Source organism: Fusarium tjaetaba, assembly GCF_013396195.1.
Source record: "Fusarium tjaetaba strain NRRL 66243 chromosome Unknown NRRL66243_c0000068, whole genome shotgun sequence".
Lineage (NCBI taxonomy): Eukaryota > Fungi > Ascomycota > Sordariomycetes > Hypocreales > Nectriaceae > Fusarium > Fusarium tjaetaba.
In genome coordinates, this window is record NW_023501264.1 from 104,631 (window position 1) to 128,548 (window position 23,918).

At 49.6% G+C, this 23,918-nt stretch overlaps 10 protein-coding genes across 10 annotated transcripts; 5 read left to right on the top strand and 5 right to left on the bottom strand.

Moving 5' to 3' along the window:
* Positions 1-185: 185 nt before the first annotated feature.
* FTJAE_3538 (ap-2 complex subunit beta) lies at positions 186-2,678 on the top strand (the record flags this gene model as incomplete). The annotated part of the gene is made up of 5 exons (XM_037349846.1): positions 186-415; positions 516-1,153; positions 1,203-1,771; positions 1,822-1,998; positions 2,055-2,678. 5 exons carry the CDS (start codon positions 186-188, stop codon positions 2,676-2,678), a joined length of 2,238 nt encoding a protein of 745 aa, XP_037209383.1.
* A 400-nt stretch (positions 2,679-3,078) lies between these two features.
* Positions 3,079-3,452, bottom strand: FTJAE_3539 (uncharacterized protein; the record flags this gene model as incomplete). Its single annotated transcript, XM_037349847.1, has 2 exons — positions 3,079-3,272; positions 3,368-3,452. 2 exons carry the CDS (start codon positions 3,450-3,452, stop codon positions 3,079-3,081), a joined length of 279 nt encoding a protein of 92 aa, XP_037209384.1.
* Positions 3,453-3,679: 227 nt separating this feature from the next.
* On the bottom strand, positions 3,680-6,176 carry FTJAE_3540 (Ngg1p-interacting factor 3; the record flags this gene model as incomplete). Its single annotated transcript, XM_037349849.1, has 4 exons — positions 3,680-4,335; positions 4,393-4,745; positions 5,225-5,688; positions 5,742-6,176. 4 exons carry the CDS (start codon positions 6,174-6,176, stop codon positions 3,680-3,682), a joined length of 1,908 nt encoding a protein of 635 aa, XP_037209385.1.
* Positions 6,177-6,479: 303 nt separating this feature from the next.
* Positions 6,480-7,220, top strand: FTJAE_3541 (mediated genome instability Rmi1; the record flags this gene model as incomplete). Its single annotated transcript, XM_037349850.1, has 1 exon — positions 6,480-7,220. The coding sequence occupies one exon, from the start codon at positions 6,480-6,482 to the stop codon at positions 7,218-7,220; it is 741 nt and encodes a 246-aa protein (XP_037209386.1).
* A 151-nt stretch (positions 7,221-7,371) lies between these two features.
* FTJAE_3542 (Superkiller 3) lies at positions 7,372-11,717 on the bottom strand (the record flags this gene model as incomplete). Its single annotated transcript, XM_037349851.1, has 2 exons — positions 7,372-11,518; positions 11,599-11,717. The coding sequence occupies 2 exons, from the start codon at positions 11,715-11,717 to the stop codon at positions 7,372-7,374; spliced, it is 4,266 nt and encodes a 1,421-aa protein (XP_037209387.1).
* A 665-nt stretch (positions 11,718-12,382) lies between these two features.
* On the bottom strand, positions 12,383-13,309 carry FTJAE_3543 (uncharacterized protein; the record flags this gene model as incomplete). Its single annotated transcript, XM_037349852.1, has 1 exon — positions 12,383-13,309. One exon carries the CDS (start codon positions 13,307-13,309, stop codon positions 12,383-12,385), a length of 927 nt encoding a protein of 308 aa, XP_037209388.1.
* Positions 13,310-14,172: 863 nt separating this feature from the next.
* FTJAE_3544 (uncharacterized protein) lies at positions 14,173-15,327 on the top strand (the record flags this gene model as incomplete). Its single annotated transcript, XM_037349853.1, has 1 exon — positions 14,173-15,327. The coding sequence occupies one exon, from the start codon at positions 14,173-14,175 to the stop codon at positions 15,325-15,327; it is 1,155 nt and encodes a 384-aa protein (XP_037209389.1).
* Positions 15,328-15,831: 504 nt separating this feature from the next.
* FTJAE_3545 (sterol uptake control 2) lies at positions 15,832-17,438 on the bottom strand (the record flags this gene model as incomplete). The annotated part of the gene is made up of 3 exons (XM_037349854.1): positions 15,832-15,862; positions 16,092-17,212; positions 17,307-17,438. The coding sequence occupies 3 exons, from the start codon at positions 17,436-17,438 to the stop codon at positions 15,832-15,834; spliced, it is 1,284 nt and encodes a 427-aa protein (XP_037209390.1).
* A 1,812-nt stretch (positions 17,439-19,250) lies between these two features.
* FTJAE_3546 (glycosyl hydrolase) lies at positions 19,251-21,557 on the top strand (the record flags this gene model as incomplete). Its single annotated transcript, XM_037349855.1, has 1 exon — positions 19,251-21,557. The coding sequence occupies one exon, from the start codon at positions 19,251-19,253 to the stop codon at positions 21,555-21,557; it is 2,307 nt and encodes a 768-aa protein (XP_037209391.1).
* A 1,404-nt stretch (positions 21,558-22,961) lies between these two features.
* FTJAE_3547 (STE STE11 BCK1 kinase) lies at positions 22,962-23,918 on the top strand (the record flags this gene model as incomplete). Its single annotated transcript, XM_037349856.1, has 1 exon — positions 22,962-23,820. A coding segment is annotated over one exon (859 nt), but the record flags the coding sequence as incomplete, so codon positions are not given.

Genomic DNA, 23,918 nt, shown 5'->3' on the forward strand with positions numbered 1-23,918 from the left:
AGGGCATCCTCCGATACGCGATAATATCGGTGGATGCAGGCTTCGACACTTGAGGACAAGTAGCTTGTACTCGGCCTGACCAATTCGACTAACTCAGACTGTCACCGCCGTCTTCGACGACCCAATCTCTCGTTCCTCTCCAACCTTCGAACTTCTGCCCCCGTGCCCCTCCAAGAACCTCGACGATGGCGGTAAATCGCATTCGCGGCGCCTTCGCCGTGCCTCGAAAGGGCGAAACCTTTGAGCTGCGCGCTGGCTTGGTTTCTCAGTATGCGTACGAGCGCAAGGAGTCGATTCAGAAGACCATCATGGCCATGACGTTGGGCAAGGATGTGTCTGCACTCTTCCCAGATGTGCTCAAGAACATTGCGACTGGCGACCTTGATCAGAAGAAGCTTGTATACCTTTACCTGATGTATGTGAACGAAGTTGAATAGCTGCTGTAGCTGTCTTCCCTAGTTCTATAGCTGCCAGCTGTTTCGTGGGGTAAGATGAAGAGCTGACCCGATGGCCAGGAACTACGCCAAATCGCATCCCGACCTTTGCATTCTCGCCGTTAATACATTTGTTCAAGACTCCGAAGATCCAAATCCGCTGATACGAGCACTGGCAATCCGAACAATGGGATGCATCAGAGTGGACAAAATGGTGGATTATATGGAAGAGCCCCTGAGGAAGACGCTGCGGGACGAGTCACCGTACGTGCGCAAGACAGCTGCCATCTGCGTCGCCAAACTCTTCGACCTCAACCCTCAGATGTGCATCGAGAACGGCTTTCTGGAGGCCCTTCAGGAGTTGATCGGTGATCCCAACCCCATGGTTGTCGCCAACTCAGTGACCGCCTTGTCTGAGATCACCGAGACGGCGCCCGAGACAAGGGCACTGATTGTTACGCCTGTGACGCTGAAGAAGTTGCTCATGGCCCTTAACGAGTGTACCGAATGGGGAAGAGTCACTATCCTGACAACCCTGGCCAACTACTCTGCGTCAGATCAGAAGGAGTCGGAGCACATCTGTGAGCGTGTGGCACCTCAGTTCCAGCATGTTAACCCTAGCGTGGTTCTTGCTGCTGTCAAGGTTGTTTTCATCCACATGAAGGCTCTCAACCCTGAGCTTGTGAGATCATACCTCAAGAAAATGGCTCCTCCCTTGGGTATGTATACGACTACGAGATATCGAGGTTGCACACTGACCGAATCCAGTTACTTTGGTTGCTTCACAGCCCGAGGTCCAATACGTCGCTCTGCGAAACATTGATCTCCTGCTCCAGGCTAAGCCAGACATTCTTAGCAAGGAGATGCGCGTTTTCTTCTGCAAATACACTGACCCTCCTTATGTTAAGCTTCAAAAATTGGAAATTATGGTTAGGATAGCAAACGAGCATAACTACGAGCAGCTCCTCGCTGAGCTGAAGGAGTACGCTCTTGAAGTCGATATGGATTTCGTCCGAAGAGCCGTTAAAGCAATTGGCCAAGTGGCCATCAAGATCGAGAATGCTGCCGAGAAGTGCGTTGCGGCCCTCGAGGATCTCATATCTACCAAGGTCAACTATGTTGTCCAAGAGGTGATTGTCGTTATCAAGGATATTCTGCGAAAATACCCTGGCTACGAGGGTGTTATTCCTACACTTTGCAAGCATATTGATGAGTTGGATGAGCCCACTGCCCGTGGATCTCTCATCTGGATTGTTGGAGAATATGCTGAGAAGATCAACAATGCAGACGAGATTTTGGAGAGTTTCGTTGAGTCCTTTATGGAAGAGTTCACCCAGGTAAGTCACACAGTAATTGGTGATTAGGTTTGAACTGACAGAGCTCGCAGACGCAACTGCAAATATTGACAGCGGTGGTGAAGCTGTTCTTGAAGAAGCCTGGAAGCAACCAAGGCCTTGTCCAAAAGGTTCTTCAAGCAGCGACAGCGGAGAACGATAACCCCGATATCCGCGACAGGGCATATGTCTACTGGCGTCTTCTCTCCTCTGATCCCGAAGTTGCTAAAGTGAGAAATTCGTCCGAAGGATCATCTTAATAAATAGTTGCTAACTATGTCTCTAGAACATTGTTCTATCTCAAAAGCCCACGATCACGACAACCATGACAAGCCTTCCTCCGGCCCTTCTGGAGCAGCTCCTCACCGAACTCTCTACTCTTGCTTCTGTCTACCATAAGCCTCCTGAGTCGTTCGTGGGCAAGGGTCGTTTCGGCGCAGACGAGATCCAGCGAGCAGCTATCCAAGAACAGCGACAAAACGCTGCCGAGAACCCTATCGCTGCTTCAGTTGCTGCCGCTTCATCCAACGGATCTGGTGGTGCTGCTCAAAACAACATTGAGAATTTGTTGGACATCGACTTCGATGGCGCCGCGCCTGCATCCCAAGAGCAGAACAGTGCTTCAGCAACCCCCGATAGAGTGGCCAGCCCATCTGCTGGTGCGCCTTCAGGTGCCATGGCTGATATGATGAGCATGTTTGATGCGCCGGCGCAAGCCTCTGGGGCTCCAGCACCTGCTGCAGGTCCCAGCAACAACATGAATGACTTGATGAACGGTTTTGAAGGATTGAACTTTGGTGGTTCGTCGGCAGGCGAGCCCCTACCAGCAGCAATGCAGCTACAACAGGCCCAAGGAGGAGCTCCTCAACAGCCCAAGAAGGACAGTGAAGACTTGCTGGGTCTTTTGTAGATGCATAAACGTATACATGAATTTCAAGCCAAGAGATGGTCATTGATTGGTTCACGGGAGTATGGAGACACGCTGGTAGGTAGGAAAAGAAGATGGATGCCTTCATGGAGGAGGCCATGGTGTTGGCGCATACAAACACATGTTATGTTGTTGTTTCCGCGTTGTACGCTTGCCAAATAAAGATTCTCTAATCATAAACTCGATCCCTTGGATTTCTTGTTGCTTGGTGATGTACGTACAGCGGCAGAAAGACCGCCTACGTACGGATATCGTTATCTAGACCCTCAGTTACATACCCGCCCTACCATTTCCTATGCCTGTCGCGCGCCCTCTTTATGCAGAAACTCCGTGTAGTATAACCCCAACATCGTGGAAGATAAAGAAAAGGTGATGTTTATGGCTACGCTTGCGCGGTGTCGTTGGCTGCGCTCGTCTTTGCGTACTCCTCAGGTGTCTGGCACTTGGCGGTCCAGGCGTGGATAATGGCGATTTCGTCCTTGAGGGCGGCGTTGACGAGTCGGTGACGCTTGAGAGAGTTGAGGCCCTGGAATTGAGGAGAGACGATGACTGAGTTGAAGGCTTGACCACAGCCGCCTACAATATCCTCAGGTTAGCTAGGTATGTCGGATTCTACGCCGTGATCGGCCTGGGGGGGTTCGCGGGGTAGAATAGAGTGGAAAAGAACTGACCCGACATGTCTGTGACTTCAACGTGAGTAGCCTCGAGGCGCTGCTTGATGGCCTCACGTAGAGACTCGTCTGTGATTTGCGACATTGTTATATTCTGAGAAAAAGAGGATATTAAGGTATGGAGCTTGTTGAAAGTAGTAGAACGAAGAAGAGGTTGATTGATTGATTACCTAGATATCAATCGTGGGGTAAAATGCACAGTGTGAGGCGGCATCTGGACCTTGAGCCGCCGTCCACGGAAAAACGCAGATCACTAATACAAGAGTCACATACGAAAGTTGACATGAGAAAATCCCCGATAAATTATGTCAACTATTTGAGATCATTGACATCCAAGATAGTAAAAGGATCCTTGTCGTACTTGCTCACAACAACTTCCACCTCAGGAACATTCTCCTTGATGGCAGCCTCCAACTTGGGCCTAAGCACTTCTTGAAGATATCCTCTTTCAGAATTGCTGTGAAAGACTTGGACAAGTGTTTGTCCCTGTTGAATAGCTCTCAAAGCTGAGTGATGGCTGGTCTCGCCAGTCACCAAAAGATCAACCTCAGCTTTCTTGAGCACATCGTATCCGCTACCAGCGCAAACACCAAAGCTACTAATCTTGGTAGTCTTGACGTCAGCGCCAACAGGGCTTGCTACCATAACATGCTTGAGGCCACCGAGCTTCTCAGCCAGACGAAGAATGATCTCGGAGAGAGAAACAGCATTGTCGAAGCGGCCTATGGCTCCATAGCCTGCGCCAGAGTGACTAGAGGGGGCAGAGCTACAGGGGATCGCGACAGAGCGTTGGCTTTTGTGAGGGCCAGAAACGATATCTGCAAGCCATGTGTTGAGTCCTTCGGGAGCCGCATCGACTGCAGTGTGAGGGCAGTAGACAGCAATACCAGCCTTGGCAAGGCGTAGAAGAGTAGCTTGCTGAGGATCTTTGTTGGTAATGGACTTGAGGCCTCCGAATATGAAGGGATCTAGCGTTGTTTGAGCAAATTCTAATATCCGACTCAGGATATATGATCAAGACTCACGATAGCTGACAATGACACTAACGTCCTGCTCAATAGCATCAACGGCGACTTGGTAGGTCAGGTCATTGGTCACCAAGACCTTCTTTTTCTTCTTGGCATCATTCTCTGAGTTTCCTACCAAGAGCCCAACGTTGTCCCAGCTTTTGTCTGCGATTTCCTCGGGGTATAGCTTCTGCATAGCTGCAACTACTGCCTTTGTGAAGGTTGAAGACTCAACCTGCCAGGCGCCCCAAGCACCATTGTCGGCCATCTTGAGTAACGGGCTTTTTGTAGGATGACAAGAAGAGCAGAAACTTTTGGGATTTGCAAGAGGAAAAGGCCTTGCAAGAGTTGAGCTAGGAAGTCGAGCTGAGCTGGAGGTTGTTGTAAGTAGTCTGTTCAATCTCAGAACAGAGCCTCTCATAGCAATTGTGCTACAAATGCGTTATATGTGATGCTCAAACGTGGAATTGGTCTGGAATAGAGTCTGTGTTAGAGGTCTTCATTACTGATTGACAGTGCAAAGTGCAAGACTCGCTCACCAGCAATTTTCTCGTTTCTATAACTTGACATGAGCTAGAAGCTGTTGGAGCTTGAAGCTAAGAACAGAAAATGTAAACTATAGTGGAGGGAGGGTCAAGTGAGCTCATACTGTGTATGTTTGCAGCCTGCACTGTCTATTAGGTCCTGATGGTGCTTCTCCATGAGCTAGACTATGACTTGGCAGAGCATAAACTCCGTGAGTAAAATGAATCTCTTTCATGATATTGAATAACAAGATCTTAGAAACTCCTCCATTAATGAGGTTTTGCAATAAATCATTGGGTATATTTCGTAACCTGTAGTTTATGACCGTCCGTCTTTTGACACACGACTATCTCTTGATCGCCTTTCATCTCTTGATAGTCTCTCGTCCCTTGATATCCTTGGGCTTGAAGCGCTGCTCTTATCATCGACTGGTCTCAACGCCTCATCGCCCTCTTCAATGCACTCTTCGACATCACTGCCACCAAATCCTTTCTCTTTCCATGATTCCAGCAGTTTTCGTGGCATCACCCACTCTTTGCGCGCTTGCGCAATCTTTCCCTCACTAACAAGAGCACGTAATCTCTCAGGCGTTGCTAGGACCTGTGCTGCAAGTTCTCTTGTCCGTTGTTGTCTGTTTGCTGCGTCTCGTTTCTTGCCCTCCTCAGAATCTGGTGAGGGAACTGTTTCCCGAAGGGCATCTCGGATGGAGGATGCTTGGCTGTAGATTTGTGCGATTGCTGGGTCAAGTGTTGAGGCCATAGGATTCAAAGGGTCCATATTTGCTCTCATCTAGTCACAATTGTCAGTATCGCGACTCTTCAGATAGGAACCCATGAACGCACCTTGCGAATAGTCTCTGTTGCTGTAATAAGCTTACTGTAATTGTCGTATACCAAAGCCTTCTTCTCCGCATCCAGCGCGCGCACTTCTCCCACGACTCGTGTATATAGCCTCAGAAGCTCCTCAAGACTGCTCTTCTCAACAACCTTGGCGACATATTCATCGGCGTTGAAGTCAGGGGCATCGATCTCTGTAGCTGGGACTTCGGAATCGGGAATCTCGATACGAGGGGCCGAGGCGCGCAGATTGTAGTACTCGCGAAGAGCAGCGCGATTCGACGTTTTGCGCTGCTGTTGCTGAGGGGGGCCAGGAGGTTGTGTAGGTCCTTGTGTGAGAACGGGAGACGCCAGCGCGGACCGAGAGGTTTCGAAGGAGGGACGGTTGGAGTTTGTGGGAGTGCGGCGAGGAGGATCGCGTGGTGAGGCTATTGTAGACATTTCTGCGACTTGTCGGAGTTCGGGGTCGAAAGATGAGAATGATCGTGGCTAGAAGCGTCGTGGGTCTCGATTTGAAGCTGATGAGTGAGCTGGGGGTTAACAAGGCTGACCTGAGCTTGACACGTTGGAGGACCGTTAGTGGTTGGTGACCTACAATCCAGGGGCACAGCACGCTAAACCTTAGGGGATGCTCCACTCTCAGCCGCTGAAACGTCATTCCCTTCACAAGGCTGAGTACAAGCTCCATCTTAGATTTCTCAACACCAAAAGATCAAAATTGTGATGATATACCAGTAACAAAAAATGGATCTCGTCGGCCAACTTCGTGCTTCAATATTGGCACAAAACCTTCCTCATCCCTCAACTGCGTTTCTCAACTCACTTATAACCACCCGCTCACCTCCACCACCGCTTCCTTCTCTTCTAGCCACTGCCAAAGCTCGATTACTGGCAGCGGACTTGACCAGCAGTACAATCATTAGCACAGGCTCTCTTCAGAGTTTCCCTTCTGATGCTGACTCTACAGAATCTCGTGAGAAGCGTATCCCGAGACCTGTCCATGTGCAAGTGCTCGATATTGAGAACCTTGCCTCGAGTCGCTGGGAACAGGTTGAAGAGATGGAGGCTGTGGTTAGGGGTGAGACTACTCGTGGGAGAGAAGTTGTTCGTGTTACAGCAGAAGACGATGATGAAGATGGCATTGATGGTCCAACCCAGCGACCCCCAGCTTCTCGGAATACAGCTGGCCCAAAACCAGCAGGGAAGAATGCGACGCATCGACTCGTCCTGCAGGATTGCAAAGGAACAAAACTCTTTGCCCTTGAACTACGACGATTTGACAGTATCGGAGTTGGCAAGACTCAGATTGGAGAGAAGATCTTACTCAAGGCTGGGACGGTTATTGCCAGAGGAATGATCTTATTGGAGCCGGATAAGTGTGTTATGCTTGGCGGGAAGATTGAGGCCTGGCAGAAAACATGGGTCGATGGACGATTGGCGAGATTGAAGGAGGAAATAAGACAAAATGAAAGACAGGCATCGTGAGGGGCTGTGTGTGGATTTGCATTTGATACCCCTTTTCTAACAACTTTGTACATACGGAGTACAGCCCTCCTGAATGCACATACTTCTTCTATGACGCTACATGCTACACGTTGATGGTGTTCTAAACTATCCTCGTACAGATTTGCATTCGTTAAATGCCTTCAGTGGCAGTGGCCAGCGATGTCCAGCCACTCTGTTCCCAAGGCGCCAAGAAAGCTGCCCGCTGAGCATCTCCAGCAGTAGACGTTCCAGCATATGCCTTTGCTAGATCCTGGGCTTCCAACAACCCCTTTGGAGGAATACCCCTTGCTGCGACCTTGAGCGCCATCTGAGCCGCGTACTCGTCGCCTGTAGATTGGGCCAAAGCAGACCAGCCATGAGGTAGGTCAGGGTAGAGCATGATATCTGTCTGTACCTGTGTTCTCATATCCTCATCCGTGCGTCCTTCTCCAAGCGTGGCAATGGCCCGTAGTACTTCGCCAATGTGCGACTGCTCTGAGGCTGTTACCTTGTGATTGGTGCGAAGACCATTAAGTTCTTCGACAACTGCTTCCAAAGAATCCTCGTCATTGTCCAACAAAGCCACCACACCAAGAAGAAGAACCGACTGTACATGTTCGGGGTGTTTTTCAATCACCTCAAACATAGCTTCACGAGCTCTCTCTCGAGATGACTCGGCTCCCTGAGCCCAAAGTACCTGAGCCAACAAACATACAGCATCGGGGTTACCATCAGACTCCTCCAGAGCAGACTCGAAATACGTGATCGCTTCATCAAACTGGCTGTTGTAGTACTGCGCCAATCCTACAGTGAGATGTGCAGACAAGCGAGCTCTCTTGCGTTGTTCACTTGAGAGCTCGTTCTCTGCCTCCTCGCTGCTCAAGCCTAGTGCTAGCTCGCCACACTCGACTGCCTTCTCGTATGAGCCAGAAGCGAGGTATGCTCGTGCTAGGTCCGTTTTGGCCAGAGCAAACTTGGCAAGACTTTGAGGGGATTCGGTGCTTTCGTAGTCGGCCTCGACGGTCGAGGAGATCTTTTCTAGCGCATCAACAGCACGGCTGCTCTCTCTGGTACGCTCTTGAAATAGTGTCGTCAAGTGGCCAAATGCCAGGTCATCGGATTTGAGGCTTTGGTATTGGTTGAGAGCAAAGAGTGGCTGAATGAGCGATTCAACGTTAATTTCATTGGGGGGCGATGAAAGAATATGGTCGAAGAGGGAGCTTGAGTAGTGACGCCTGGTAGGTACTGAAGATGCATCTGCAATCTCCATTGCGTGGGTGAATAGTCCTCGGGCTTCTTTGGCGTCACCATGAAGAAGAGCCACAAATCCTTGTCCTAGCCAAGCGTGTGCATAGTCAGGGTCGGTTGACTGGGCCCTTGTGAAGACCTCATTGGCCATCTCGACATCTCCGGACAAAAGGGCGAGAGTTCCCAAGTTCGTCCAGGCCGCAGGACTTCTCTCGTTTAGGTACAGACTTCGGGCAAAAGCATGCTGTGCTACTGTAGGGTTGATCTCGCTGGTTACTACACCAAGGGCATTCCAAAACTCCGAATTCCCAGCTTCTAACTCGATAGCACGCTTGAATGACCCCACCGCAGCTTTGACGTAGCTGCTGGACTTCTTCCTGATCTCAGACGGCAGGCAAATATGCGCGCGATGTTCTGCCCATCCCAAATTATAATAAGCCACGGCTTGCGCGTGACGATCATTAGACGAAATGTGAACACCTTGCTTGTGGCACAAAATCGTAGCGTGGATACATCGGGTGAGATCAACCCCAGGCTGCTCGTCATCTGCATACAAGCCCTTTGCGAAGACCACATCAGTGCCAACCTTATCAACACTGGCGAAAATCTCATAAGCGTCCTGTGAGCCCTTCTTGAGAAGTTCACTGATGGATTCGCAAGGTAAATCGCGCGTGCGACTCTGAACAGAAGAGAAGACAGAGCATGCATCAGCTATGGCTTTCCAGAAGTTAAAAGTCTCGAGAACACTGCCTTGGGTTGTCTTTGCATACTCAATGGTCTCGGTTGCAAGCTGGACTGCTTTTCCGAATAATCCTTTCTCGACAGATGAAAGGGCGTTGTCGACTGTTGTTTGAAGCAAAGCGATAATGACACCCTCCTCCCCAGGATGCGTCTCAATGACGGACCTGTAGAGAGCGATAGATTCATCATACTCGCCTAGTTCACGCTTGATGTTAGCAAGCATATATTTGGTGAACCAGGTGTCTCCAGAAATATCTGCTTCGGTTTCTTCCTCCAGCCTTTGTGCATTCAGAATCGCCTTAGTGGCAGCAATGTGCCGACCGGAACTGTGATAGCTCTCCCCAAGACCGACCCAGGAATGGTAATCTTCAGGGCTAATACGGAGCGCTGCTTGAAAAGACACAATAGCCTTATGGAAGTCTTGCTTATTTAGCTCAGCCACGCCGAGCGCTGCAAATGGCCAACTAATGCCCTTCCTCTTGGACCCTGGTGGCGGCTTTACCTTGCCAGAGTCAACAACTCGGCGGGCGACGAGCTCGACTCTATCCCAGTCTCCGTCGTCCGCAAAAGAGCGGGCAAGTCTTTCGGCTGCAACCACTTCGCCGTGAGACAGTTCCAATGCTTTCTGGAAGCAGCGTCGTGATCTGCCTTTATCCTTCGCATAGTCGGCATAATATGTTCCTAGGTACGTGTATGTGGGTGCGTAATTCAGGTTATTGTTCAGGGCACTAAGCCAGTATGCGTATGCGGACTCTCCTTTTCGTTGTTTTCGTGCGGCCTTACTGGTATCGATGTTCCAGAGGCATACCCCCACGCGGTGCTGCGTCTCACCCAGCAACTCCTTTGATTCAGTGCCTTGTTTTTCCAGCGGCTCGAGACATTCTTGCAGTTCATCCTTTGCGGTTTGCCAATCTCCCTTGAGTGCTTTGACCCAGGCTGCCTCAGACTTTACCCTGATGTTTGTTTTATCACGCTCCAGAGCCCGAGTAAGATACTCGATAGCTTCATCGTACTCCTCTTCTTCCTCGTAAATCAGACCAACACCGATCAAGGCGGAAGTGGAAGTGTTATCCCGCTCAAGAACCTTGTCGAACAGCTCCTTTGCCTCTTTGTGATGTCTGGGAGACTGGTAATAGACGAGTGCTGTTCCGAGTGAAAGGTAATAAGAGTCTTCGGCATTTGCGAATGAAAGGCCTGTCTTCTTACGCTCCTGTGTCAATAGTGACAAACCCTTGCGCATAAGCTCGGCAGTATTCTCATACTCTCCAATGTGAAGAAGATATTGACCAGTGAGTCGGTACGCAAGAACAGAATCAGCTGTAGTAATGCCTTCTGTGATCATGATGAGTCGATCCTCGTCAGTCAAAGGAACCACAAGGGTTGGAACTCCGCCATCGTCGTCATCGGAACTTTCGTCTGACTCATTCAGGGCTGCCTTCGCCTTTTCTTGTGGCTTCTCTGGTGGGAAGGGTGAGATTGGGCTTGTCAGGTAACTCGTGATAACTTTGTAAAGGTCACTGTCGGGGAAGAATAAACAGTACGCTCGGAGGACATCCACGTCCCATTCTCTGATCTCCTTCTTGTCCTGCCATTCTATAGATATATCCCAAGCAAGCTTGTATGGGTATTTTATGGCAACCATGCCGTTGGCAAGATCGAGCACTTTCTGACGTTCAGCGTCCTTTTCAGCGCCCGTTGGAGCAACCAGGAGACGATCATAACAGAGCTGAAGAAGCTTTTCTTCATACTGTCGTCTCAAGTCATCGTCATTTGTCCAGTTGATGAGTTGTCGATAAAGATGCTCAAGTTTACTCTGGCCGTAAACTTCCCGCTTGGCGTCAAGGGTCACCTCGGTGAGTTTCGCGCCCAGTTTGGTTCGTCGCTCTCCGATGAGAGTGTTTATCCGGTGTTTCTCAGCTTTCTCTAAGATGTGCGCTACCGTCTCATATGTCTTTGCCGGGTGTGGGAATCGGCCCTCGAGGATGGGATATAGAGGGCTTTCGGGGAGTTGGATCGAAAGTGCTTCAGCATATTGGGTCTCATCACCTTGGACTCTTGCAAAGTCGACAAATTTGTCGACAACATCTTGACACTTGTACATATCATCGGCATCTCGATAAATCTGCGCCAGATTAACGACCGCCTGGTGGTAATCTGCCAGCTTCTTGTTGCTTTGCTTCTCAAAGAGCTTGATCAAGCCCTGCCATGCTTGTGCCTCCTGGGGACGAAGCCACGTCGCAGATCGATAAGTCTCCTGAGCTAGGTCAAGCCTGTCCTTTTTATCCAAGGCAAAGGCTAGGAAAATGTGCCTGGAAAGGTTGTCAGCTTGGGGCGATCATGGCGGGGTACTGCAGCTCTCTGTTGCGTTGCACATAGTTGGTATTCTCACGCTTGGTAGTTCTTGGGATCCTTCTCCAGAAGCTCCTTTGCCTTGTTCACTGCGTCGTCAAACTTTTGTTGGCGAATAGCATCGTTAATGGCCTTGAGGGCTGCCTTTGTCCCTGACATGACGGCTAGATTTCTGTTGTGTCGGAGGGTACCCCCACCAAGCTCTCAGAAGCTCCCTTTGCTCTCTTGGTGCTATGACTGATATTTGTGGTGGTCTTTTATATCTCATCCAGCGAAAGAATCCGATCGAGTGACGTCGACAAATCCAAAGACAACGCTCCAAAGCACATCAAATGAATAGATCATACACTCATTAGCCAGGCTATTGCAGGTGGAATTGCTCTGTGGATGAATTATGTCATTGGAAGCTTCACTGATAGCCGAAGATGTCCCGCCTATGTTTTGGGTCCCACCAAGCCAACTAGCACTATCTGTAGATATAGGAGTACGGAGTACCTAATGCTGCCTTAAGTCTTGTTAAGCTTTCATCCACTATCACTAATCAAAGTGTTGATGTAAGTTACAACGTTGCGTTATCCCTCCACATGTTCTCATCCTTGGTAGTAAGGTTCCAGATACTAGAAGGTGCCTAGTATTGAAACACAAGCTATAGCAATTTCATATTCACAGAAATATTTCAACAATAGCTCAATTAGTTAAACAGTCCGTTGGTTCTTACAGCCATGTAAGGGTTAAATGGGAATGCTAGGTGGATGTTTAACAGTTGCTTTGTTATTAATCGTAAACTTGATGATAGATATAGGGTAGCATGACTAAGGTAAAGTTCACAAGAAAGGATACTCCCCCATCAAATTTCCGTCCATGATACGATATAGCTCTGCGAGAGCAGTAACGGGGCAGTAATCTCCACCTCTATATGGCCTATCTTCATCATCGAGTTCCCCTGGGTAGGGCTCCGCAGGATAGTCCCATTTTGGATCGATCATCCTCACATGGACATCGGCAAGACGAGGCTCATCCCATTCAATGTCGAGGGAGAAAGAACAATTGGCCAATCTGCTGATTGTTTGTTCGTCAAGGAGGATGCATGCTGAGAACCTGCTTATACCAATTCCTCTGAACATGAGGTCGTCTTCAAGTACCCCGAGACTTCTGAGATGAGCACGGAATTCCTCCCTTACTCGATCTTCTGATGCGTTCTCTAGGGCCTCTTTGTCTTCAATGACTTCAAGTTTGAATCTTTTAGTTGCTTCCTCACTATAGAGAGAAGGTGACATTAGCCTCAAGCTTCCGATTGTGGCTTGGACCAGGTTCTCCAGGGCTTGGTTGAGTTTTTGGCATGCCAGATTGGAATAAGATGTGACAAAGACGAAGTAACCCCATGTTGGGTCCGTGGCTGCCTGTCCGAGTGGTCCTCGTGTCTTATTTTGATGTGCCTCTACAGCAGAGAGAAGCTTGCGCACATCGTCAGACCTCTTTTTGTAGCCGAACCAGTCTTCATCATCACGGACCCACCGATTGAAGGGCCTCTCTCTCTCAAATATTTGACTATCAAATTCAGGTTCAACACTGTAGTCAGTGGGCCGGATATCCAAGTCAACATCACTGAGATGCCGGGCTGTTTTCTGAATGGCTGGATCAGCACCAGGACCGAATGAGCGGATGTTAAAAGAGCGCTTGTGAGGGACAGTGCGAATTTCGAGAGAAGGATCTCGTGGTGGAAAATCTGTCATAGGAAACCAAGAGTCCATATTGTGCAGGGAATGGAGGTTGTGAGAGATGAGTGTGAGGGTAGTGGGAGGCAAGGCGAGAATTATTGTGGATAGACAGGAGAGTGTACTCCGTAACGTCGACTGGGTAAGGTATAAATACTGGTCTCAACAATGTCATCCACAATCCTTATTTCATTACTGAAATATGGCTGTGTATCTGCCGAATCAGATCGTATATGAGACGGCGTTTGCATAATCATCAACGGATAGCAACATGGTTCGTTAGGCAGAAGCCCAGGCAGTAAGTGTTTTATGGTAAACCAATGAGAAGACAGAATAATATACAACCAACAACTTACACGGAGGGTGTATAAGTCTAAATTTCACTTATAAATTTTAGGCTGTTATTTTAAGGTACTCACTATTGATTCGACAGACTTGTCATGTCAAACCACTCTAGTGTAAGTAACGCGAAAGAGGAAGTATATCAGTTCGCAACATCTTCATGCTAGACTTTGTGATCCTGCGGCGACTATAATGCGATACTGAGTTACGCCGTCATAGAACGTCAAAGCTTATCGTCATTATACATTATTTTGCGCTTTTTTGTCACCCTCTTTATGCTGTTCGCTCCTGGGGTACAGGTGTCGTAACGAAATTTTGTGATACAGTCCAACTATTCAAGTTGAGCTTTCACTGAATAATACAAAAACCAGTTGCTAGATATGGAAGTCTGACGTTTTATGAGTAGGTATCGAACCAAACTGAGGTTCGTTAAGCTTTCATCTGAATCACGAGCTGCCCTGCACGTGCACACATAAACTTCTGTCAACGTCGCTTCGAACAGGTATCTGTAATCTGGCTACACACTCTCTATACTACAGCCTAGCTGATCCGCCGACATGGACTCATTGCACGACGATATCTTTGTGTCTTATGACCGCGATTCTGAACCCGAACCCGAACCCGAACCCGAACCTCTTGATTCTTCCTGTACGCCAGGAAAAAGAAAATGTGCGAAATGCCAGAAACTCGGTAGGCGCTGCTTCCGGTGCCGTTTGAAGCTTGCATTAGGGGAAGAGTCTGAGGAGCCTGCCAAGTCAGCACTTGAACTTGTTGTTGCTTCTCAAGCTGCTCAAAGAAACGACAAATCCCAAGATACTATCCCAGAGCCTATCCCAAAACCCATCAAAACCAGGAATGAAGCAATACGACCACAAAAGGTTGCACAGAATGGAGAAGCTCCGAGCCCCATTACACGGTCTAGTTCAAAATCTCAACTACAAGATTGCCCATCGACTGCCCCCAAGAATAGAACCGAGAGCTTTCAGACCCCTTCCCATGATACATACTTTTACAATGGTGTAATAACGGGCAGCACACAATACTACCAAAGCAACATTTCATCCTGCGGTGCCAACATCCAATCTAAGGCGAACGATGCCCACTGCCAAACAAATTGCTACTTGTATAACTATCCTTGTTCTCAGTGGAAGGACCTAGCTCCTGAACCTCCATACTACTACAATCGATCGAACGCAGAGATTGAGGTAGTCAAGATAAACAGAAGCTGGCATCTCGTTTCCACAAAGTGCCGCGTTGAGAAATACGATGACAGCGGTATTGAGCACAATCACGAACACCGACATTGGGCAGAGCCCTCCAGGGAAGCCCCCCATTGCAACAGTTGCAGGTCTCTAGAAGAGAAGAAGGCCAGCGTTCCTGAATATATCAAGTTTGACAATGCCAAGGTGACTTTTATAGAACAATTACCTTGGCGAGGGTATGCTCATGCAGTCTGGGTTGCGCTGGCGGATACAACACCCTTCATGCCGGGCTCAGTGATTCGCAGCACCAATCAATATAAAGTGTCATGTACGGTGTATCGCGATCAACTATATGGACCTGGGAGGCTTGTTAATCAGGTCTGGAAGCCTGATGAGCCCATAATACCACTGGAATCAGTTTGCTCTCGCATATATGATTTCGGCAGATCAGCCGTACACTGGGTGCAAGAAAGGATCACTGGCGTGAAGCATTCGGATGAGATTGACTAGCGGAGATCCCTATTCCATCCCATAGAACTTCTTGTTGTGCCATTCAAGAGATGGTCTGAGGCACTGGCAAACCCATAAGGAGAATAGCTTGCATGCGAATACCACCAACATGCAACCGCCAAGGTCGACAACCGAGTCGCCACGGGGCCCGCACACACCTTATCTTGTATACGAAAATGGAAGTGGAACTTCCATGGGGTTTTCGCATTCCAAGCTGGTTTTCGGAAAAGAAGTCATCTCGTTGGTTGGGGGCGGATATTTCGGAAAGGAGGCACTTAGTTAGCATAAATGGCTCGTATGTCATGGCGGCCGTAGCCGATTTGGAGTAAATTGGGGGCCGGCCCTGCCAGAAAATGTGTATATATACCCAAAACTTCCCTAATTCGGGTGGTTTGTCTCTTCAACATCCCTATATCACGAGAAAGTAGAGCCAATATCCTTTGACCCATAAGTAACATATTTTGACTGACACTTTCGCCGCGAGCTTCAATATCGATTCGAAAGTCAAATCACAACAGGGATTTCTGAAACAGCACTATTAGGCCATCGTACAGTGCGACAGCAGAGCGGTCAAGATCCAGTTTGTTCATCATGTTCCATTCTATCTTTGTTATCACTCAGGCTGCCGACTTATTTCTACCGGCCAGTCCAACCAACCTATCAAGTCCGCACTTAACAAGCCTCTTATCGTTTCGAGCAGATGCGTTGCCCACCCTTCCAGAAACCATGACCTTTTCATTGTCCTGAACAGAGGGACATAATACGCCATCAAAAGAAGAGCCTGAGGTGCCTTTCGCTGAAGACACCCGACAAACAGATCTTGCATGCGGTACAGCCAGCCAAACACAAACTTATTCATCTTTGGTACTTGGACAAGGCCCTCGGCGTTGCCAAAGTTGGCCTCGTAAACATCGCACAAGCTTTTGTGAACCCTCAGGTACAGGGCAGTATCTGGGTTCTCATGAGACGCTATCCATAGTCGAAGCTTCTCAAGTGGTCCAACCCAATCAATGTACGAGAACCCCATAACCATAAAATCGGGTTTTGTATCTTCCATCTCTGAATTCGTGCCACCGCCGCCGAGAGGAGCCATGAGGCCCGTAAAGAGCGTTGCTGGTTCAATGCTCTGTCGGATCAGCCGGACTCCATGAATCACGGGAAGCCATCTTTGCGAGATCCCCTCGCCAATAACACACACAAGCAGGTCGTCGGGACCTGTTGGTCCAGCTGCAAAGGTGCAGTAGCAGACGAGCACCGCTGCGACATAGAGAGCGCCACAATTTGCTTCGTTAAGGTTCGTTAAAGTCCTGTTCATTTCGTAAATTCCAAGCTCTGCATGATGGGCCGCGAGGGCGAGGCTCTGGGAATGCCGTTCAGTCCCCTTTGGTTCTTGGTATACTAGATGATACCCTGCTAGAGCATACATCATATGGAGGACGAAGTGATAGGAAAGGCCGATCTGGGGGACATTTCGCGCCCAGAACGATGCGATATCATCGACAGGGTCGTCAGCATCGTGTAAGGTCCTTGAGGTATTGGCCATGAAGTGGAAGAGTAACTCGGCGTCAGCAATATTCAAGGAACATATCTGCGAGTTTGATATGGTTGAAGAGGAAACTGGGGTAGCTGACGTCGAAGATGGCGATGTTGTCGTCCTGTCTGATGCTGGCGGGGGAGGAGGTGGTGGTCGCGTGAGTGCAGCCCAGTCCTTGCGTGGCCTTCCAGGACCACGTCGCGGCGTCGTGGCAGGTTCTGCTAAAACTGATAGTATCTCCGGAGGAGAAGTGTGCGGCGCTGAGTCGTCACTAGAAGGTGGTTGTGGTGCAAAATCGCAGGGTATGCCAAAGCGCACGCAGTTGGCACAAGCTGGCTTCACCTCGTCACACTGGAGGTCTTGTCAGCTCTGATCTGGGACATTCGGAGACTTTTTTTTCTCTTTTTTCTTTTTTTTTTCTTTTCATTTTTTTGGGAGGACTCACCTTTACTTTTCTCCTTTTGCAGTTGAAGCATCCGTTTCTCGATTTACGGTGCGGTCTTCTGGCAAGCTTGGAGACCCGCGCAGAGGAGATGCTCTCTGGACCAGTTGGCTGTGGCGTCGTTGACTTGCGCATGCTATCTACCTTATGTGACGATGCAGTGTCTGTGAAAGTTATATAGAGAACGGCCAGATCATCCAGAAAGCCCCAGCGACTATAGAAGTACGCAACGAACGAACGAACCACGAGCAGGAAACACCAACTCTAAGTGTTTTTGCTTTCGGGCGTCGTCATGGGCTTCAAGGACCCTTCCGAGGTGACCGGGCAATGTCTCCGTGTCTGCGGACGGAAGCGCCGGACGGCCTCAGCTCTTGGACCGGGAGAGTCCAAAACACAAAAACGAAGAAATTCGAGTCCGGTATTCAGAATCCGACAAGTCACAACTCTTACCGGATCGCCGAATGTGATGTTCGTAGGGGTATTTGGAGTTGATGATCTATTAGTCCAGCCACAACCGGAATAGCAGCAGTGCCGGCAAATGTGTGTGGGTCGGTGACAGATGATTTTAGAGTTGATATTCTCGACCCGAGAATGAAATAGAATCTGATGTGAAGCAAGGGTCCTCAGCTTGAGGAGAAGAGCTTCTAGAACAAGAAAGGCAGGCTGTTGATTCAACGTAAAATAAACAGGAAAATGGGGGATTGGTTGGGCGAGGGGAGCAAAGTAAAGTACTAAGGTAGGCAGCTCCAGCGGAGTTAACTAACGGCGACGGGTTTTCGCATTTGTCATTGCGTAAAATGTCCGATTTGCGAGGTCGTAAGGCTATACCTCATTAGGCCAAAGGAATCGGGTTGTCGTTAGTATCTGACCAAGTTCTCACTCTTGAGTGCAAAACGTAAGAGGAGAGGATGAAGCTGACGAGATCATTTGGGGCAGTATAGGGAGTCTCACACACTCGCACACGCGGTCTGAACTATTTACGAGGTTCTAAGCTTCTATTCTTGTTGCACAACTATAATACTTACACGTTAGGTAGAATTCGTGTTAGACCTTCCGAGGGGGGGGGGGCTTCGACGGACTCTCGGACAAGTTGCTTCGCTTACACGAGCGACAAGAGATCTGGCTGACTAAATTTGTCTGGCTCTGGCCCAGGGCCCCAGCCTGGGTGCGGCATTCGTTTTAGCGCCTAAATAAAGCCACCATCGGACCCAAGGATGACGAATACGATTGATTGATTGATATGCTCGGAACTTTTGGTCCCTATTCACGTTCTATATCCGCATTTTCTTAAACTGACAGGGTATTCTCGCTTTCTTTTCTTTTCTGTTCTCCTCCCCAAGCTTTCGAGGGTGCTGCTTTTAAGTTTAATTGCAGTGGTCATGCATTTTTTACTCACCGGCCCGCCACAATACTCATGTTTCAGTATACGATCAATATTCACTCCCGTGACGTCTACGGAGACTTATCTTAACACGATCACTAATTCTTATCTAAAGTGGCTTGCTGATATTATTAGAGCGAATACGGATTCAAATCGGCTGATGTTCGGGTTGCTCATAAACTCCGGGTAGTGGGGGACATGTCCAGAGGTGATGATCTATGATAATGGGACTAAAGGCACGGAGTATGACCCTCATGACCTCGGAATCAAGAAGGATGGGACACTGAAATTGAATGCCCTTAGATGCCATTCCGGCTTCTCCATACTCCTAAATATCGAAGAAATAGTACATTGTTCCAGTTTCTCCATGAAAGAATATTCCCTTCCGCGTATATCCCGCTGACTAACAAGGGTCCCCAGGCGCATACAGTACAGTAGCCCGCCTGGAACGTCATCGTCAGGTGGTTGCCCCAGCTAACCAGACTTGGCCTATATCCCAGTTTCCCCTTCAGCTCCGCATTCTTGCTCTCTCAACACCAGCAAAGCGGTCTAGAGAAGGGCAAGTCATGTCGTCTTTTCGCCTCTTGATCGAAGATGGCCAGTTCCGCGATGGATACGGTCGACAAGTAGTCCTCCGTGGCATCAATCTCGCTGCTGATGCCAAACTCCCTAGCGAACCCGATCAACCATCTCACATTCCCACTGACTTCTTCGACGGCGATAATGTAACATTCCACCAGCGTCCTTTCCCCAAGGAAGATGCGCGATCCCATTTTGCGCGCCTCAGGCGATACGGCTTCAACACTATCCGCTACATCTTTACCTGGGAGGCACTCGAGGCTGCAGGGCCTGGGAAATACGACGAAGACTTCATCCAGCATACGATTGACATTCTGAGAATAGCAAAGGAGTATGGATTCTATATATTCATGGACCCTCACCAGGACGTTTGGTCTCGTTTCACTGGTGGCTCGGGAGCCCCGTTATGGACTATATATGCATGCGGCCTCAACCCTCAGAGCTTCGCCGCGACTGAAGCAGCAATTGTTCAGAATACATACCCTAACCCTGATGAGTTCCCAAAAATGATCTGGTCGACCAACTACTATCGACTTGCAGCTGGTACCATATTCACCATGTTTTTTGCTGGCAAAGACTTTGCTCCAAAGTGTATAATTGACGGTGTGAACATCCAGGATTACCTGCAGGACCATTTCATGAGAGCATGCGGTCAACTTGCCCAGCGAATCCACGAGGCAGGCGACCTGGAAGAGGTCGTCGTCATTGGCTGGGAGAGCATGAATGAACCAAACAAGGGCATGACTGGTTATAAGGATCTTACTGTGATCCCTAAAGAGCATCCTTTGAAGAAGGGAACCTGCCCAACAATGTGGCAGACGTTGTTGACTGGAATGGGACGGGCGTGCGAAGTCGATACTTGGGAGATGGGCGGCCTTGGCCCTTACAAGACTGGCACAACATTGGTCGACCCTCATGGCGAGGTCGCATGGCTACCAGCAGATTATGACGATTCAAGATATGGTTGGAAGCGTGATCCTGGCTGGAAGCTCGGCGAGTGTGTCTGGGCACAGCATGGAGTTTGGGATATGGAGACCGATACCCTCCTTCGCAAGGACTACTTTGCTAAAAATCCGAGTACCGGTAAGGTCATCGATTATCCGCAATTCACCAATACCTATTTCATGGACTTCTGGCGAAAATATGTCAAAACTTGCCGTGCCGTCCACAAAGACTGCATTATGCTTATGCAATTTCCTACACTCGAATTACCGCCCGAGATCAAAGGAACGGAAGACGAAGATCCTCGAATGGCGTTCACACCGCATTACTACGACGGCATCACACTTATGACAAAGCACTGGAATAGCACGTGGAATGTTGATGTGGTCGGAGTCTTGAGAGGCAAGTACTGGCATCCAGCGCTAGCGATCAGGATCGGAGAGACGGCTATTCGAAACTGTCTCCGGGACCAGCTCGCAACACTGAGACAAGAGGGCCTTGACCGGATAGGAAAGCATCCTTGCGTGTTGTCAGAATTTGGTATTCCCTATGATATGGATGACAAGAAAGCCTACAAGACAGGCGACTATTCGAGCCAGTCGGCGGCAATGGACGCCAACTATTTCGCAGTTGAAGGATCTCAGATCGAAGGGCATTGCCTATGGACATATTGTGCAAGAAACGATCACTTAAGGGGAGACTTTTGGAATGGAGAGGATCTGTCCATCCTTTCGCTGGATGACAAACCACTTCCAGAATCCCCCGTTCCCGAATACTCGCAGTCGTCGCTGGATCTGGCGAGGACTGCGATTGCGGCAAACACGAAGAAGGATGTGGCTGATGATCGAAATGTTACACCCGACAACCTCAAACGGACACTCACCAATCCGTCCATCAGCTCCGCGCCGTCAGCCAAGGATCCTCAGCTAACCAACGCCCCTGGCTTCCGCGCAGCCGAAGCTTTCGTGCGCCCTACGCCGACGGTGGTATACGGTGACATTGTATCCACCGGATTTGATTTGCGACAGTGCACATATCTTCTCAAGGTCAAGGCACCAAAAGCAGCACCAGATGAGGCGCCTACGATTGTGTATTTGCCCGAGTACCATTTCCCCAAAGAGCAGTGCGAAGTGGCAGTGTCCTCGGGCAAGTGGGAGCTTAGCACAGACGATGAAGAGGGCACAACACTTCAGAAGCTCAAGTGGTGGCACGCAGAGGGAGAGCAGAGCCTCAAGATCTCGGGTCTCGTACGGAAGCACAACGTTCCTGTAGGATCCGAGGAGGATGCTGGCTATCTTGAGCAGTGTCAGCAAGGCTATGGATTCAATTTTGGAAGCTGCAGTGTTATGTGAGCCGAGCCTTATTTGAGACAAGGCGCGTATAAGTCGCATCAAGTTCAGTGCATGGCAGATTGAGATACGTCTGGCGAGCATGTTCTGGGACACGGCGTTAAGGTTTAATATTGAACTATATATCTGATTGGATACCTTGAAATGCCACTTTGAAACCGTTTCTACTGGTGAATCGTGAACTTTGTCGACTGGGAAGGTAATTTCTATACGAAGAGTACACGAAGCTAAGTTTTGGCCACGGAGATTTTCCCAGTCCGGCCATTCTCCTAGGGCCGCTAATTGTACGGCGATTTAAAAAGGTCACCGCCTGACCGTTCTTATTAGAGTACAATTCATGATGGAGAATCTCGTGTTCAGTGTGACGCCACAGGAGAGGACCTTTAATCATTATTCCATAGCCGAGAGGATGTCAGCTTGCGGGGAGTCCCAATGCTCTGGTAAGGGGGAATTGACTTCCAGGTGTTCCTAGTCAGGCACATTCTCGTATTCACGATACCAGGTTATCCGTGTTGCCATGGGTTATGACCCAAGGGTTCTCTAGTGGGCCTAGACAATGGAAAGACGATTATTAAATATAGAGGGCTTAGAAGAGTCTGGCCGATAATGTTGAGTGTGAAGAGATAGATGCAAGTGAACAAGGCATAGCCTGACGGTCCCATGACAACCATTCCGAAAATGACAATTCCAATGGAACAAGTTGAAAATAGCACAGACGGGCAGGAATTGACAATTGGTGCCCCCCATTACCCGAGACTGGCGACATTTGAATGATGCCGATTTGCTGGAGATCCCCCTCCATTAGTGAAGCTAGCGCATGTCTTTTCACACTCTGCACACCATCTCAGCTGTCGCTAAGCGCCAGACGCCCTCGAACTGAAAGCCTAACGTGAGAACATGGCGCAGTCGGTCAGGTTAGAAAGCTCAGGTCTGCTTAGGTTCCCTTCTGCTGAGGGGAACGTGAGGAGAAAACAGAGTTTCCCGTCTAACGGCTCGGAATAAACCTGATTGATAGTCAAGCCGTAACTAGCCAAGTCGAGTTATTCGAATACTGCATTAGTTTAGTGGTTTTTACTACCTATTCTTTGTTCGATTAAATTAATATTTCACGTGTTGGTCTAGTCTAGTCTAACTTACCTACCTTATGTTAGTCGTCAACTCCAGAACTTACTGCTCCTCACTCACTATCTCAACCCGCCGTCAGCTTCTCCCGTCCGCCAACAATCCATCAATCAATCGAATCGTCTCCTCCCTCACTCCCGTCCCAGTCCCTCCACTCCATTCACAATCCCTGACATCTCAGCATCCTTCTCTATCCCGTCCTAGCTTGGTCTGGCCTAGCCTAGCCCCCAGGATCCTTGTCGAGACGACCCACCTCGACATGTTACTCCACCGCAGATACAAACCATGAAGGGTAGCGATAGCTTGCGACGGGTTAACCGTCCCGCTGCCAATTTCGACCTACCACCAGCAGCTCAGGCTCAGGCACAGGCCCAAGCTCAGGCTCATGCTCAGGCGCAACAGCAGCAGGCTCTTCGGTCTCAATCTCAGCCTCAAGAGCCCATCTTGGGATCTATAACCTCGACAAGCCCAGAAATCACCACTTCCTCGCTCCATTCTCAGCCTCAATCTCAGTCTCTCTCGACCGCCAGGTTCCGTTCCTCTTCGAGACCCAGTCTTCAGGACCTAGTCCCTGTCGCCGGGACTCCAAAGCCAAACGTCTACGACCAACCTCCAGCCTATGCCCTGTCGTCCTCATCCTCCTTGACGGGGCCGTCCTCTTTTTCCTATCCTCCAGCGCATCCAACTGCTGGCGCCGCAGCGATACATACCCATACAACCCATACACATCCGCATACGCACACACACACTGCCCTGGCGGCTGTCAATCGACCCCGGCCTCTGGGCCCATCCTCCTCCGACATAGCGACTGCAGAGCAGGCTCACTTCCTCCACTCTGTCTCATCTGCCTCGAGCTTACGTCCAAGGTCTTCCACCACTAGCGCCACTGCTGCTGCTCCTGCTGCTCTCTGCCCGTCTCCATCGCATAATACACCGAATTCTCTTCTTCGACAACACACCTCGCCGCCGTCTACCGTCGACAACAACTCTGCCCACTTTGTTCCTCGAGGCGGGTTTCCCCCCGCGTCGTCCATCATGTATCCGGCAGGCCAGAGACATGTCTCGGGCGCCGATCCCACACGACCATTCCAGGTCCCTCCGCCGCCGCCGCCGCCCATGGGAGCTCCGAATGCCGGCCAAATGGGTAATATGATGAATCTGCCTCCGCCGCCGCCGCTTCCTCGATATCCCACCGCACCAGGCCCCTCCGGCGTCGCGATACCCCCACCGCCCGGTCCGCCC